Source organism: Panthera leo, chromosome B4, assembly GCF_018350215.1.
Source record: "Panthera leo isolate Ple1 chromosome B4, P.leo_Ple1_pat1.1, whole genome shotgun sequence".
Classification (NCBI taxonomy): Eukaryota; Metazoa; Chordata; class Mammalia; order Carnivora; family Felidae; genus Panthera; species Panthera leo.
In genome coordinates this window covers 72,649,753-72,665,198 of record NC_056685.1, presented here as the reverse complement: position 1 = coordinate 72,665,198, position 15,446 = coordinate 72,649,753, and the positions used below count along the sequence as shown (strand labels likewise).

The window sequence follows — 15,446 nt, the reverse complement described above, 5'->3', positions numbered from 1 at the left end:
CACTAGAAGGAAGTGACCAACCAAATTGACCATTTGGTACAATCTGAAGAACAAATGACTCCCTTACTTCAACAAATCAATGGCATGAAAGGAAAAGAAAAAGGAAACTGTTAAGAGACTAATGAGATAAAACAGGCAAAACAGATTCAGCCCCACCATAAAATCTCCTGCGGTAAGATGGGGTGGACCCTGCAAACAGTGACTTAGAAACTATTGGAATTATGGATCTATCGTTCTGGGACAACAATTCAGAATGTAACAGCTATTCCTAGATATCACCAAGAGATTGTAGTTCCAGCAACAGGTTATTGCAATGTACTTAGTCAACAGGGTATATATCTTGCAGACATGGATTAACTTCCACTTCACAACATAATGAATATGCAAAAAGTATCCAAGCACAAATGAGATTTCTTTATACTCTGAAACAGAAAAATACGTTAGACTCTTATTTTAGTAACACAATTCTTGGAATGCTTAATGAAATTCATAGATAATCCAAACATTACTGAGTAACAATTTATTCTAGGTCCCACCAAAGTTGTATTTCCAAGTGAATACACCAATAAATTTTATGATAGGTAACCAACACCAATATCAACCAGCATATATGCACTTCTGAATAAACTGCATCAATCTGCCTATTTTCCTTGGTTCTACTATGAATAAACTGTAACAGCCAGGTTATTTAAATTTATTTTAAATTCAAAAGCCAGTATTTTTGCTTTTTGTAAAAACTGCGCTTATAACTTCAAGCCATAAAATATTTGACCACAACCTTTAACACTAACACCCTTATTTTTTAAAATCTTTTTTTTTTTTTTTTTTTTTTTTTTTTTGAGAGACAGAGAGAGACAGAGCGCAAGCTGGGAAGGGGCAGAAAGAGAGGGAGACACAGAATCCGAAACAGGCTCCAGGCTCTGAGCTGACAGCACAGAGCCCGACACGGGGCTCGAACTCATGAACTGTGAGATCATGACCTGAGCTGAAGTCAGACACTTAACCGACTGAGCCACCCAGGCGCCCCACTAACACCCTTATTTTTAACTCCAGCAAGTTTGGTTCTTAAACCAACATTTACTTTTTTTTTTCTTAACATTTATTTTATTTTTGAGAGAGAGAAAGAGACAGAGCGTGAGCAGGGGAGGGGCAGAGAGAGAGAGGGAGACACAGGATCGGAAGCAGGCTCCAAACTGTCAGCCCTGCCTGATGCGGGGCCTGAACTCACCAAGTGCAAGATCACGACTTGAGCCGAAGTCGGCACTTAACAGACTGAGCCACCCAGGCGCGCCAACCAATACGTACTTCTAAACAGCTTTCCCTAACATTGAAATTTATGATCTGACTTCCCAATTTTTTAAGTCATAGAACTGAAGTGAATACAAAGTTTAAGCAGGACCATCACCATATTTCAACAAAAGTAATTACTACCCCACAAAACAATGTGATCAATAATTCTGCTCCAATTCTTTAAAGAGGCTTGTATGGACAAATTTAAAATCCAAATTTAAATATAAATATCCTGTTCTAAAAAAAACCCTCTAGTTTGAATGATGGACAACAGGGAAAATAGAGAGCAATTACTTGCTTTTCGAGGGGCTGCTGACTGGTCAAATAAAACTAATCATAAATTTTTTTGTCATGAAGAATATCAAGCTAATATGTGAACTACTGCCTGAGACTTAAAAAATCTTTATCATGTCATATTTTTTTTTTTGTTTTTTGTCTTTCATAACATCATGGTTTAAATAGTAGAAAAAATATTGTTATGAATCTACAAGGACAGCTTTCTCCATTCTGGACCAACTAAAGCCACTGCTTATCTTACAGGTTCAACTTTTCTTCTTCTATTTGGACTGCAATATTTCTTTACCTTTCTTTTACTGGCAATGAACACAAGATAATTTTAACATCCCCCTATTTCAAACAAATATTTAACAAGTACTACCAATGTAATTTTGCACAGCCATTGATAAAGACATGCGAACAACAGCTCCAAAAAATTTACATTGGTATTTATGTATGTCTACATAAATATACACAATTACCTCTTATTTCTCATTTCCTTATTATTTTCTATATTTAAAATTTCTCTTCCTTAACCCTTATTTCTTCCAGTTCAGAGCTTCCCAAACTGCTCCAAAGAACCTACAAATATTCCTCAAACATGGGGTTTGGTACCACATTCCTGCGGTGTGTGGGAGTGTCAGGGAAACACCATTTACTGTGGTTGGGGGAAAGGAGGTAATAAACGGACTTTCTCCAAACTGTGTAGAGATCCATATGCACATTAACAAAATAAAGTCTCTAAGAAGTCCTGCAATTAACCCAAATTTAGCTGTACTGCTCAAATTCATTCGGTCTTTTTTCAAGGAAACACACTGACATTTCAAGAAAACAAGTATTTAAAAGGCACAAATTGAGAATTTCTACTCTAATTGATCCTGAATACCAAGGAGTATGGTAATGATGGCGGTGGCAGGTCAAAGAAGCAAAGACTGAGAAAATCCCACTCACTCTGCCCCACATGTCCTCTAATTCCCAATTCGGACAAACCCCATTTACACCAGTAAACTTTAGTAAAGTCTATACCACTCTGGAACATGTCCAGTAAGTAGACTACACCAAATATTAAGAAAAGTTCTAAACACTTCACCTAAAAATATGTATTGAATACTTGCCTGCAGACTAATATACCTAAATTCCAATGAATCAAAATGTTTGTTTTTCATTCCTTTTGAAACTTCCAATATTACTCAGTTTGGCAATATGAAGGATTCACTGCAGTGATATGGTTTTCTATCAGTTATAGTGGATTTCACACACAACCAACTATGAAAATACTGAATCCACAACAGAGTACAGGTAGGTTTACAAAAGAATGCTCCTATTTAGAAATACACACTTTTAGTTAAAGGCAGAAAATGTTATGTAAAAAACCGCAAACATTTTTGGGAGTTATAGTTAAGCTCCTAGTTGGTTACCTCAGTAAAATATGTGTCTTCAGTGAACGAACTATCTTGGAGTGAGTGAGATTTATATCTACTTTGGGGCAAATTTAAGCTGTTTAAACACGATTTCTAAGACACAATATTAACCTGGCTGAGCTCTGATCAGTCTCACAACCTTCTCCACTTTCTACTCCTTTCCACAAGTCTGCATGCCCTTTAAAATGTAACAGACTATCAGAAGAGATCAAAATCAGGTTTGTTCAAAATGAAAGAATACAGTTTATAAAATTAAATTTAAAATACATACACGAATAATTTATTTAAGTACAGTTGTCCTTTCAATCTCTATATTACTTCTCTTTTTCTTCCTTGAAAAAAGCAAGTAATGTCTGCTTACCAATTCTGTTTAGCAATTCACAAACTCAGAGTATTACTTTATTTACTTACTTATTACAATTTTGAAGCATTGTTTCACTTAACATCAAGAGATTCATTAAATGCTTTCTCTTAAAAGAGATAACGTACATGGTATACACTAACTACAGAACATATGAGTGTATTCATTCTATTTAATTGATAAATGTAAACTCCTCCTGTTGGTATAATGTAAGGGAGGGCTTTATTCACCAAGGGGAGAAAAATAGAATAAATTCACAATGCAATTGAAAATTCACTCTGGTGGGTACAACTCTACAGTGAAGTTGCTGACTACTCTAAAGGTAGGTACATGTAAAAAAAAGCATTTCATATTAGTTCCGTACAATATTTTTTTTTAATGTCCAAGATATTTCACCTCCTTTCCAAAAAATCAAGTTTTATAATAGAAATATCAAGTCAACCTTGACTATAGCTATAGTAATGCTGGCATAAGCTACAAGAAAATTCTTCAACTAAGTATTTGAAATAGTTACCTAAATCTTCATACCAAGGCTTCAAATTTTTAAATGGGACTAACAGTAGTAAATTGCCCCCCAGTCTTTGCACCAAAACAAAACAAAATAAAATTCACTGAATAAATATAGAACATATTGTGTATATTGGCCATACATTTAACCATATGTAACTCTCAACCATATTTTAATTTCTTAAAATCATTTGCGACTAACAAACTGAATTGATAATAGACTGATTAAATGTTACAGAACATGTGTCAGGAATACAACTTTTTTTGTCCAATTAACAAATGCCCCTAAAGTCATTTGGATTTTTTTTTTTTTTTTGCACTTTAATTTCTCCAACTACAAAATGTGGGAAATATTCCCTGACCATTTTATACTTATAGGGATATCCTAATAATAAACATTTGTGGAAGAAATTGAGATGTACAGGCCAAGAAAGGAACTAAGTGGAAACAAAATATATGTACATCATAAAGTATTAATACCCAATTTTTAAATATCGAGTATTGCTGCTCATTACCAGTAGGCACTAACATTTAAAACATTAAATGCCAATGTTAAAACAAATCGTCAATTGCATTTTCAATTTTAGACTTTGAGAAATTTTTTTTTTTTTAAATTTTTTTTTTCAACGTTTTTTATTTATTTTTGGGACAGAGAGAGACAGAGCATGAACGGGGGAAGGGCAGAGAGAGAGGGAGACACAGAATCGGAAGCAGGCTCCAGGCTCCGAGCCATCAGCCCGGAGCCCGACGCGGGGCTCGAACTCACGGACCGCGAGATCGTGACCTGGCTGAAGTCGGACGCTTAACCGACTGCGCCACCCAGGCGCCCCTAGACTTTGAGAAATTTTTATACTCAATCTACAAATGAATAAATGTATGTTTGATACAATCAAGCAAACTTTTAGCAGACCACTAAACTCCAGTTTCTACATTCAATGACTGTCCATGTTTGTATGAAAACAAACATAGAAATGTTAGGATATATACATGGCCAGCATACTAGTTTGGTCTTCTTTATTTAAGTGTCTGTAATATTATGAAGATACATCATAACTTCCTTCATACTGGCTATATCTGGCTAACAGCCATCCATCTAATTAATAATGAAATTACAGAGGAATGTCAGCAAGTATTAAACTTGTAGAGTAAATGAGAACTAACATATATAATAACAGTCTTACAATAGGTCAAATGAAAAAGGAGTTCTTATTTTAAAAAAATATTCTACCTGTGATTTACAAAACACACTGCATTATCTGCTCATCAGAAACCATGATATTCAACATGATATATCAAAGAGGGGACTCACAAAGTCACTTCATTACTATCTCTTACTATGAAGAGGAACTCTTATAGTTAAGTCACAGAATTACTGTGAAAGCTTGGCATCCTGTCTGCCAGTTAAGATTTTTCAGAGGAAGGTGTAAAACCCAGCATAATACATGTCCTCTAATTACACCACTCTGGAAAAAAATCTTTCAAGGTTGGTAGTACCCAATCTTTGACCAGCATATTTCTCTTGTATTTCTTTACAAGCCATACAAATCTTCACATGGTTTTATTTTCCAAAACAAATGCTTCAACTTTTTTCCTAGTAGCCTAGCTACAACCCTACAAAAACAAACCTGGAGAGTGACATATGGAGGAAAAACAAGTTTAGCTAAGGACATAGTTCAAAAAGCAGCTTCTAATAGGAGAATAAAGCTCAAATTGATATAAGAACAATGTGAAGAGTCGCAAACAACCCTGAAACTATATACTTAAAAACAGTACTTGTAAGTATTATCAGTGAATGATATGATCTCAGGATAGAAATCACTACTGGAAAAAACAATATTTATGTAACTTGTAAAAAACTGGAATTCAAGGCAGTTAATTGATTATGCTAAAACTTGGTTAGTATGCATGTAAGTTCTTCAGAAAAACATCTCACGAACCATATATATCATTCAGTACCTTTTGGGTATTAAATTTCAGTCAATCAATCCAATAAATATTAGGCATAACTTTAAACTGTGTTACAAAACAGTTTAAAATCCAAACAGTTCAAACTGATTATCAGAAAACCAAGACCTGTATGAATAATATTCCTCTCAATATTATAAATGGAAATGGGCAAGTGAGTATCACCATAAATATAAAATTCTCTACTTCTCACCACATTACTTCTCACCAAATCAACAGTTTTGGGGGGTTAATTTAATTTTACTTTGTTTTTTGCTTTAGATCTTTATTTAAAAATGTACGCACACCTACTGCCATCACAGACAAACTAGAGTAAATAACAACTAGCCATATTTAATATTTTCTAGACTTCTGTGCAACTCAGTAACTATCCAAAAAGTTCTGTGAACTCTTCAGCTTCAAGCCTGAAGTCAGTCTAAGATAGCCAATAGAAAGTACACCTGGGCAATTACTGCATTTCCTACTTCAGAGTGTTGAACTTAAGACAGAGTATCTACATTTGGATACTGCATTTGGAGCAATGAGAAGTGCCAAGCTCAATCTATGCAGAAGCTACATTAACTAAAAAAAGGTTATCCCTTAATATCATTATCAAAAAGCAATAAATATGAAGAGCATTATTTTAGTTTTAAATAACCACCACCAACTAAGGACCCTCTATGAGTAAGTAAGCATTAAAAATAAAAGATGACCTCATAACAGGTTACAATATGAAAATATTCCTAGCAGAAAAAAATAATAATACAGCTTAATCAGGAAATATCTTTTCTGAAGTGTATCACATTATCAACTGAATAAGCAATTTACTTTGTCATATACAGTCAAAGGAGGGAGAAAATGAAAAGAAAACCAAAATCATTGTACTCCACTTCGTAATCTTCCTACATATATAATAATCCTTTGGAACGTTTTGAAGTCACTCAAAAATTCCAAAGAACTTACTCTAAAAACTCTCCTGGTCACCTAAGGCACCAACATGTTATGCAGTGTAGAAATATTCTACTGAAAAACCACTCTGTTACACGGTTCCACACAAGAGGTTTCATTTTTTAAAAATCTTAAAAGTCAGGATTTTAAAAAGGCAAAGGAGTTTCGAAGGCAAAGAAAAATTTTCCCAAGGGATACAAAGTTTCATTAACTATCTTAACTCTTTTACTAAGCATCACCTCTCTGCCCCTCCGTGGATATCAAGCCATCAATAACAATGTCACAAAAGAATGTTTACCAAGATGGGGGGTAGGGTGTCACCTGTAAAGATCCTGTATGAAAAATGTAAACAATCCTAAAATAGATGAGGAAAACTTTCACCTTCCTACAACCTCGCTTTATGGGTATTTGATGTTTCTCAGACTGAAAAAATGAACAGAAGTCTAGAGACTGTCTGCTGTGCAAGGTTTGTTTGGGGGCTTTCTTTTTGCTAAAAACAAATCTCCCCTTAAGTCCCTCGATTCCAAATACTGTGGAAGAGTCACTACTACTCACCGCAAGTAATACTGTTTTAAAGCAAAGGCAGCGTTAGAACAACTTCTGGGAAAGTTGAACTCTTCAACAATTTCTCCCCACTGATTCTTCTCAGAAACCTGTTAAAAACACAGCCACACTTGTCTGAGAGTGCACCATCCAAGAAAACTCTAACCTAACTGTGAAATAAATACCCATTCTACAGAGATCTGTAGATACCTCAAGCATCAGTGGGTGTTTCAGATCGATCCGTAAGAGTTCCTAAGCAAGGGCTGCTCGAATCACCGTGTTTTCACCCGAGAGCCCTGTATTTAATAGCACTTGTTTTGTTTGGGGGGCGGGAGGGGGGGGTGGTGGTGGGTTTGTTTTGTTTTTGAAGCCCGGACAATAACCAATCGCAAGTCCCTCTGTCGCCCCCTTTTAAATCTCAACGCGGTCCGTTTACACTAAAAAAAAAAAAAGTTCAAAAGGATCAATACTGTTCCGGACAGCGACGTCCGCAGGTTCTGGGGGGGCCGGGGCCGGGGCCGATTCCGATCCCTCTCCCAGATCTATCCATCTCCATAGGCCCTTCTTTGAGGCCTACAGCTTCTGCCTAGCCTTGAAGCCTAAGATGGCTATTTGGAGACAGGTCCTGGTTTCTTTTGTTAGCTGTATAAACCGAGGGCGACGGGGCCGAGGCTGTGCCCCCGGCTGCCGGGATCATTTCGCAGCCGATTATCGATGTTAAACCTGCCCGCGCTAATTTTGAGTTGCACGAAAACTGCTCTCAGAGTCTGTGTGTCTCTGTGTCTCCGCCTGTGCTAGAGCGGCAGCGGCGGCAGAGCTGACTCGCGAGCGAGCGAGCGAGCGGGCGGGCGGGCGCGGGCGCGGGGCTCGGGCGGGCGCCCCGCACGCCCGCACTCCCCGCCGCGGCGCTCAGACCCCGTCGGGCCGGCCGGGCACCGGGCAGGGCGCGAGCCGGCGCCGGGCCGCCCGCCCGCCCGAGCCCCGCGCCCGCCGCGCGCACGCGAGCCACCAGGCCAAAAACAGCCCCGCCGCCGTCCGCCTCCGTGCCACCGGCTGCGAGCGAAAAGAACGCCTTTTGCCCCCGCGGGCCACCCCCCCAGCCCCGAGCGCCCACTCCGGGGTCAAAGGAGACTTTTTGGAAGAGGCCAGCGAGAGGGAAATACAAATTAAAACTTCCACTCACCTTCGCGAATCCGCCTAAAGTAGTGACTCTGGTGTAGAGACCGTGAAGATCCAGCTCCTTCCCACCCACCGCAGGGATTTTTTTAAAAGGCGACCTGCGGGAGAGAGAAAGCCCCGCACTTGTCAGCCGGGACCCCGCGCCCGGCCCGGGCGGGAGAGCCCCGTTCGCCCCGGCTCGCCCCGGCGCTGCCCCCCCGGTTCTGCTCTCACCCTCTGCTGTGGTGGAACTGCCGCAGCTCGTCCAGGAAAGCGAGTCCCTTTCTCCGCTCGTCCGGAGGCGCCTTCCCCGTCGAGTTTGCCATTATTTTTTCAAAGGAGGTTTTAAAAAAACCCAGATCGGTGTTTTAAAAGCGCCCCCCGCTCCCTGCGCTTCCTACCAGAGCCCGGAGCCCATTCCTCGGCCGGCGGCGGCGGGGCTCAGTCATGGGCCGGCGGTGGCGGCGGCGGCGGCGGCGGCGGCGGCGGCGGCGCAGGGAGGGAGGGAGGGAGGGGGAGGAGGAGGAGGAGGAGGGGAAGGAGGGAGCAGGAGGCCAGGGGGAGAGGAGGGAAGGAGGGAGGGGAATTTCTAAAAAAGTTTAAAGAAATCGGAGCGAAACTAGAGGGGCAGGCGACTGCCGGATCCGCGCGAAGCCGCGGGGCGAGCGCGGCCCCCACCCCTTCCTTCCCTCCCTCCCCGCGGCCCGGCTCTCGCCCGCCTCTCAGCGCCGCCGGCCCAGGCGGCTCGGCCTGGGGACGCGATTCAACATGGTGCTGCTGCCGGGGGCGCGCGAGCGGGCGAGGGGAAAGGCGAGCCGACGGTGAGGGGCCGGGGCGGCCGGAGGCCGGGAGTTTCGGCGGCCGCGGCGGCGGGGCTGGGGCAGGCGGGGCTGGGGGTGGGGAGGGGGAGGTCTGTGTGGTGGTTTGTGGAAAGAGGGGTGACAGCGTGTATTCCGGCCGCAGCTCCGCGGGGCCCTCGCACACATTCACGCGCGGCCTCCGCCGCGGCGGCTGGGGCGTCCCCGGGCAGAAAGCACCGGCGGCAGCCGAGCCGCTGCGCGCCGCCCGCCCGCTTCCTTCCCCGCCAGCCTCCCTCTCTGCCGCCGCCAGCGCCGCCGCCACGGCCGGGCAGCCAGCGCCGCACAGCGACCCCCGAGGGCCGGCCGCGGCACTGCGCCTGGCTCCACACCGCCCCGGCAGCTCCTCGCGGGGAACAATAGACTCGGCTCGCCGGGCTTAGGGTTCATCTGCAATGTGCCGCACATTTCACACGCACACAAAGCCGGCGGAAAGGGGGGCGGCGCGGGGAAACGGCCACTACCGGTTGTTCCAGGGTTAGGGGTGGAGGCGATGTTCGCGTCCCCGGCCCGGCTGTTGGAAGGGCCGCCTCTGAGTCCCTGCCAGCCCGACACAACCGGTCTGGCGCTCGGGAGGGAAGGGAAGCTCCGAGGGGCAGCTCCTCACGCTACGCATCATTCACAGATCGGAATAAAGTCATATTTGTTACCTTTTTTTTTTTTTTCCCCAAGGTCTAAAGGAATCGGCTTTTCTGAGCCTTGTGCTAGTATTTTGGGGCCTGATTAGCACATTTTCCATGAATTATCCACAAACTAACTTTAGCAAACTGTAAATTAAATACAATGTGAACTGTCTGTCCTAGTTCTGTGGAAATACAGTAATGCTCTTAATTCATCTTGCCTTTGGTTTCACATATCAAACTAGATTATTTTATGCTGAGTTATGCAAACAGTAATTAAACTGGTTGGGAACCAATTCTTTGAACCTTAACAATAATTAACGTTTATATTTTTACATTAAGATATCTTAAAGGTAGAAGCGCTTAAATAGTGAATAATGCCTTGTTTTTCCTTGCTTTCTCTCAAATGTCTTAAATGCCATCCCCGTAGAAAATATTTTGAAGGTTAATAAAGCTGCTTAAAGGGAGACTAATCTCAACAAATACTCCCACCTAAGTTTGCATTTACAAGGGGTGCTGGAGACGGCCCTTTGCTACAAATGCTAATTAAGCTTCACAGCGTGAGGCGTATCTTTATTCCCATTTTAGTGATCGCCACTATTAGCAAAGTCATCGACTAACCCAAGGTCACAGGCTTATACAGGTCTGGATGATTATTTCAGGTAGTAGTTCCAATGGGAACATTTATTTGCTGGTGAAAAAAAAATTATGTAATGTAGTCCAGCATGCTTCCGGTGCTCACTCTAGGAAACGGATTTATTTCCCAAGTAAAGTTTGTCTCTTAAATGGGGTTGGAATGAGACTGTGGCTAGGAAGTTCCTGACACCCAAGGGCCAGTGAGTGTCTGAGACGGAAGCCAGTGAAAGGCGGAGACCCAGCTGGGGGAGTGGAGAAGCTGGGCCGGGGCCGGAGGCAAGAAGCGGGGGGTGGGGTAGGAGGGAGACCAGGTCATCTATCCCTTCCCCCACCGGTCCTCTTAGGGGTGGTGGAGATGTGGGCCGCAGAGCTGCGAGGCCGGCGCTGTGCGGATTCCCTAAACGCCGCACTTGCGCACAGCCCCTTACGTAACTGTCAGCGCCGGGGATTCCCTAGAGGGGGTCATTCTATTCAACCATTACACACACCCCGGGCTGCTGCCGCCGCGCCGCCGCCGCCTCACAAAATGGCGGCGCCCATAGAGGAGACAGCGGCCGCCTCCTCGGCCCCATTTTGTGGGAGGCGAGAGATCTGTCAACATGGAATACCTCTGCTGAGGATGCATCCGAGTTTGGAAATCCTGCTGAAGAGATGGAGCCGAGGGGAATCTCGTTCAACGGAAAATGTCAACGACTTCTAGCACCTCCACGCTTTTTAAAAAAAATTATTATTTTCATTTTCTCGAAGGAAGCGCCAGAAGCCGCCGGGGTAATTGTAACTAAGGGGAGAAGGGAAAGCTGCGGCGTCTCGGTCGCTTTGGTTGCTCTTCCGCGCTCCCGGCAGCTGACCGCGATTTCGCGGAGGGTCGCCTGAGCCGCCCGTCCCGCTCCGAGGGGACGGGGACAGGGCGACGTGGAACGACAGCGGCGGCCTTAGTAGCGCCACTTGTGCAGCGAGACTTTTCGGTAGTTTTTAAATGCCAGAGTCCACAGCACCGTCGGTACCCCTCGTCAGAGTCGTGGGCTTTGGGAACCTTGGACGCCTTTGCTCCGGGAACTCGCGGTCGGCCGGGAGCAGGGAAGCCGGGTTGCGGGGAGCGGGCCGTACTCGGGGATTCGGGCCGCACTCGGGGATTCGGGCCGCCCTGGCCCACCGGGTGGTCGCGATCCGGACCCGGGTCCTGGATGCTGCTGGTGGGGCAGGAGTGAGAACGAGGGCATGTACACTGAAATTTAGGTCGTCCGAGTCGGGATCTAGGGTTGTATGTTGATAATGTCTCCGGTCAGACGTCAGAATATCTTTTCTAGCATCCCACTCTGCAGTGGGCATATCGGTCTCATTTCATATCAAAGGGCAGAGTGGAGAAATGACATTTATTTTTATTTTTATTTTTTAAGGGGAGGTTGCCACTTTTAAAGCACTGCTTGCTGTTAATGTGTGTTATGTGTATACACACCTGCATATACAATAGTGTGCTTTGCTTTTAAGTACGAGTATCGAAGGGCAAAGACCTGGAGTGGGAATCTAACGTTTTTAATGCCCTTAAAAAAAATTAAGATGTAATGTGTAACTGAAGAGTTGACTTTGAAAAAAAAAATCTTTTTCTGAAAAGAACCCATCATATTCAAAATGGACTCCTAAAGTATATCTGATGGGTAGAATATAAATTCATAACACTCTGGATATACTCTCGTCAAAGAAAAAAAAACATAAAATTTGATGTTTCACAGATTACTACACGATTCAACTTCCCCAAGACCAGAAAAATGTAAGGCAAAAGTAAGCTATTAAGGGTATTCGCTTGTAAGAGGAATGCTTACATGGTTTAAGGGAAGGGGAGGTTCACTGATGAAACTTAAATGTGCATTATACGAGTAATTTATTTACAAAAAAAAAATTTTTTTTTTACAGTTGCAGCAATCATTTGTATTTGCATGACTTTTTCTTTTTTCGTAGGTGTTTTGGCAGTGTTGATTTTGACCCTCATATTTCCTCTCTAGGGCAAAGCTGCATTTTTCTGCAGGCTACGTCTCAATCACTAAGTTCCATGCCCTGCCGCACCCGAATGCTAGTTCTGGTGTGTGCATTACCAAGATACAGTTTCGGATCCTGTCTGTTCCTACTGATGTTCTTTATATTTAATAAATTTAGTGACCACTAAACAGTCTGTATCTCTTGCAAGAATACCCACCCTATCTTAGCACCCAAGTACCCAGAGAGTATTTTTTTATGGGATTGCACCTAACAGTAACCCTAGAGAATAGTTTTACGTTTCTTTGTACCATACTGCATTTCCTATAGTGGGCAGCATAGAGCAGGTGGATCCTGGAAGAAAATGATAGAGAAGTGCAACAGTTTTACAATATTCTTTAATATTCTCTAATTTGATGATGTAAATAAAATATAATTCATAGTTTTCAAGCATCAATAGAAATCATTCCTATAAAAAGTACCAGTGACAGTGGAAATTGTTGAAACTCAATTTGTATAGTTTACTGTTCTGATGAGAAATGTTGACAAAGCCTTTTTGATGTGAAAAAATGCAAAAAGTGTGGTTTTTAATTGTAACTGCAAACCCTACACATCATAATTACAAGTTTGTTATTTTATATGCACCTCTGATCCTTATAATCAGTTTTAATATTATATAAAACTTAAAAAACTAAACCAAATTTCAAATCAAGCATGTCAGGTTATAAAATTACAACAGCTGAACTACCTTAATTGAGGAATTGGTACATCGATTCACTGGAGACATTTTTGGATTTTAAGTTACTCTATGGTTTAAAAGAATTGGTTGAACAAGGCAGTTGAACTTAAAAGTTTTATGTCTTTAAAGATGATCTTAAGAGGAAAGGAATTGTTGGTAAGATAAGAGAATGCTTTCACCATTTGCTGCTCTTGCCCGTGTCTACTGCTGTACTTTTTTATGTGGGCTAACTTGTCTTGTTTGAACCTTTGATTGTAATATCAAATCATAGATAAGGTCTTTCTTCATGATAGCGACTCTTAAGGATTACTTGTAACTACGCTTTTAAAAAGTGAGGACATAGTTTATTCTACTACAGGTTAAGGTTTTAAGTAGATATTCTGAATTTGCAGTGGACAGACTTTTGAATGGTTTGTTCCTAAAGGGTCTGATAAGTTTGGGGATATTTCTTTGTTGTAATTTCTTTTCAATAGATATTAAAGGCTATGCTTTGTACATAAATCCAGTGTAGTAAGACTTAATAATTTAAAAAACTATATTTTAGCCAATTATAGTGTTCTTTTGAGAGGCATCCCCAAATGTGCTTTTCACAGGGAGCTGTTCTCATTATGTCAGTTACCTAATCTTGAATTTTTTTAATTGTTACGGGTTTAAGGTGCTACATTTGTGCATTGTTATTTATTTCATCTAATTTGGTCACTAAAAAAACAGTAGGCCCCAAACTAACTGTGCTCTTTATAAAGTACCACAGTTTTTACTAGTTTAATGGTTTGTTTATAGTATTTTAAAAGTTATTAAAACTAGGAGAGCATAAATACTAAACCAAGGAAATAATTATTTTTTATCAATGCACTTTACTAAGTCACTGAATAAATACTTATTGAATGCCTCCATTGGGCAAAATGGGAGAGGGCGAGAGAAATTGACTTGGCCCTCAAAGAAATTATACTCCAGTATACTAGATTTTTCTTAACTGCTAGCTTTAGAAGATTATAACAAAATATTCAGACCATAGAGTTCTTAATTTTTAACACTTAAGCAGGATGTTTAGCATAGAGTTAAATTCAAAATTCTGCTTAGAATAGAGACATTTAAATATAATTACGTACAAAATTATATTACTGTTAGGATCAGTGTAGTATTACTGTTATTCAAAGTGCTGTAAAAATATTAATAGCAGCATTTAAATCACATCCTTTGAAAACTCAGATCCACAAAAAATATGATTCCAGTAATTAACTTTTTAATTATGGGAAAAGCAAGGGAGTGTAAAAAATATACTACTGAGCAAACGAACAGGAATTGTTTTAATGAAATTTGATTTTCTGTTTCAATTTTTTGGTACATTGACTCTTCTGACATTGCACTTTGCTATTAATTTAAAAAAATTAAACTCCAAAGACACATTAATTCTGTATTTAATGCAAATTTAATTCTTGACTAGCTGTAAAGCTTAAAGAGTTGGCAGTCTTGTTGGTGAAACAATAAAATAGGAATTAAGCTGAAATGCAAAACTATGTAATAATTAGGTTTCATAAATACATATATAGGTTTTCCTCTATAGCTATATGAATCAGAGAAGTATTGACTTATAATAATTTATTTAGTTTTTGTTTTTCTCTGAAAACATACCACAAACTGCATGTCAAAATTGAAAGTCAACCAGAGCCAGTGTAAATTGTTGAGGCTTATTGCCATCCATTAAGGGAAATTCTAACCAAAGGTTTAGTGGCAGCAATTTTAAAGGTGCCATGGTTCTTTGACATAATTTGTAGTATGTAGAACTCAATTAAAAACATTCTAGAATAATCTGTGTGTGATAATGTACATGAGAAATACTATCTGTTCTTTGGGGGTATAAAATACCTGACTTAATATTTACATGTAACTACAATGCTTGCAGGTGTTTTGAACAAAAATGAAAATTTTAAGAGTGTTGCACTACATCTTATAACCAAATTATTAATAACATAATCTCTTATTAATAATACTAATATTAAACAGCCATTAGTCATTATTGCTAGCCTAAATAAGTGTAAGTGTAGGTCCTGTTCTAATGTCTAGTAATTTTAACTGCATTTAAAGATAGATTTCCTCAAGTGTAATCAGGGGTTAAACAATGGTCCTCCTCTTCTGGAAACTGAAAAGAAGCTTCCCTCCCTTTAGCATATGCAA

General features: G+C 41.2%; 2 protein-coding genes across 6 annotated transcripts in view; one reads left to right on the top strand and one right to left on the bottom strand.

The window, feature by feature from the left end:
- Positions 1–8,935, bottom strand: part of ARID2 (AT-rich interaction domain 2) — a 179,062-nt gene extending 170,127 nt beyond the window's left edge. For all 5 annotated transcript variants that reach the window (XR_006204800.1, XR_006204799.1, XR_006204798.1 and 2 more), the window contains exons 1-3: positions 8,683–8,935; positions 8,474–8,567; positions 7,303–7,400 (exon numbers count right to left, since the gene is read on the bottom strand). Coding sequence is in view for 1 of the 5 variants with exons in the window: in XM_042946307.1 (XP_042802241.1) it covers positions 7,303–7,400; positions 8,474–8,567; positions 8,683–8,774 (284 nt within the window). In the remaining 4 variants the exon portion in view is untranslated. The remainder of the gene's footprint in view (positions 1–7,302; positions 7,401–8,473; positions 8,568–8,682) is intronic.
- LOC122225378 (atherin-like) lies at positions 8,896–10,032 on the top strand. Its single transcript, XM_042948293.1, has 3 exons — positions 8,896–8,906; positions 9,074–9,269; positions 9,412–10,032. The coding sequence occupies exons 1-3, from the start codon at positions 8,896–8,898 to the stop codon at positions 10,030–10,032; spliced, it is 828 nt and encodes a 275-aa protein (XP_042804227.1).
- The last annotated feature ends 5,414 nt before the right edge of the window (positions 10,033–15,446 follow it).

Excerpts from the sequence above, each read along its gene's own strand:
- LOC122225378 (XM_042948293.1), top strand. Across the intron at positions 9,270-9,411 it reads AGGGGAAAGGCGAGCCGACG|CTCCGCGGGGCCCTCGCACA; the intron begins GTGAGGGGCCGG and ends TTCCGGCCGCAG.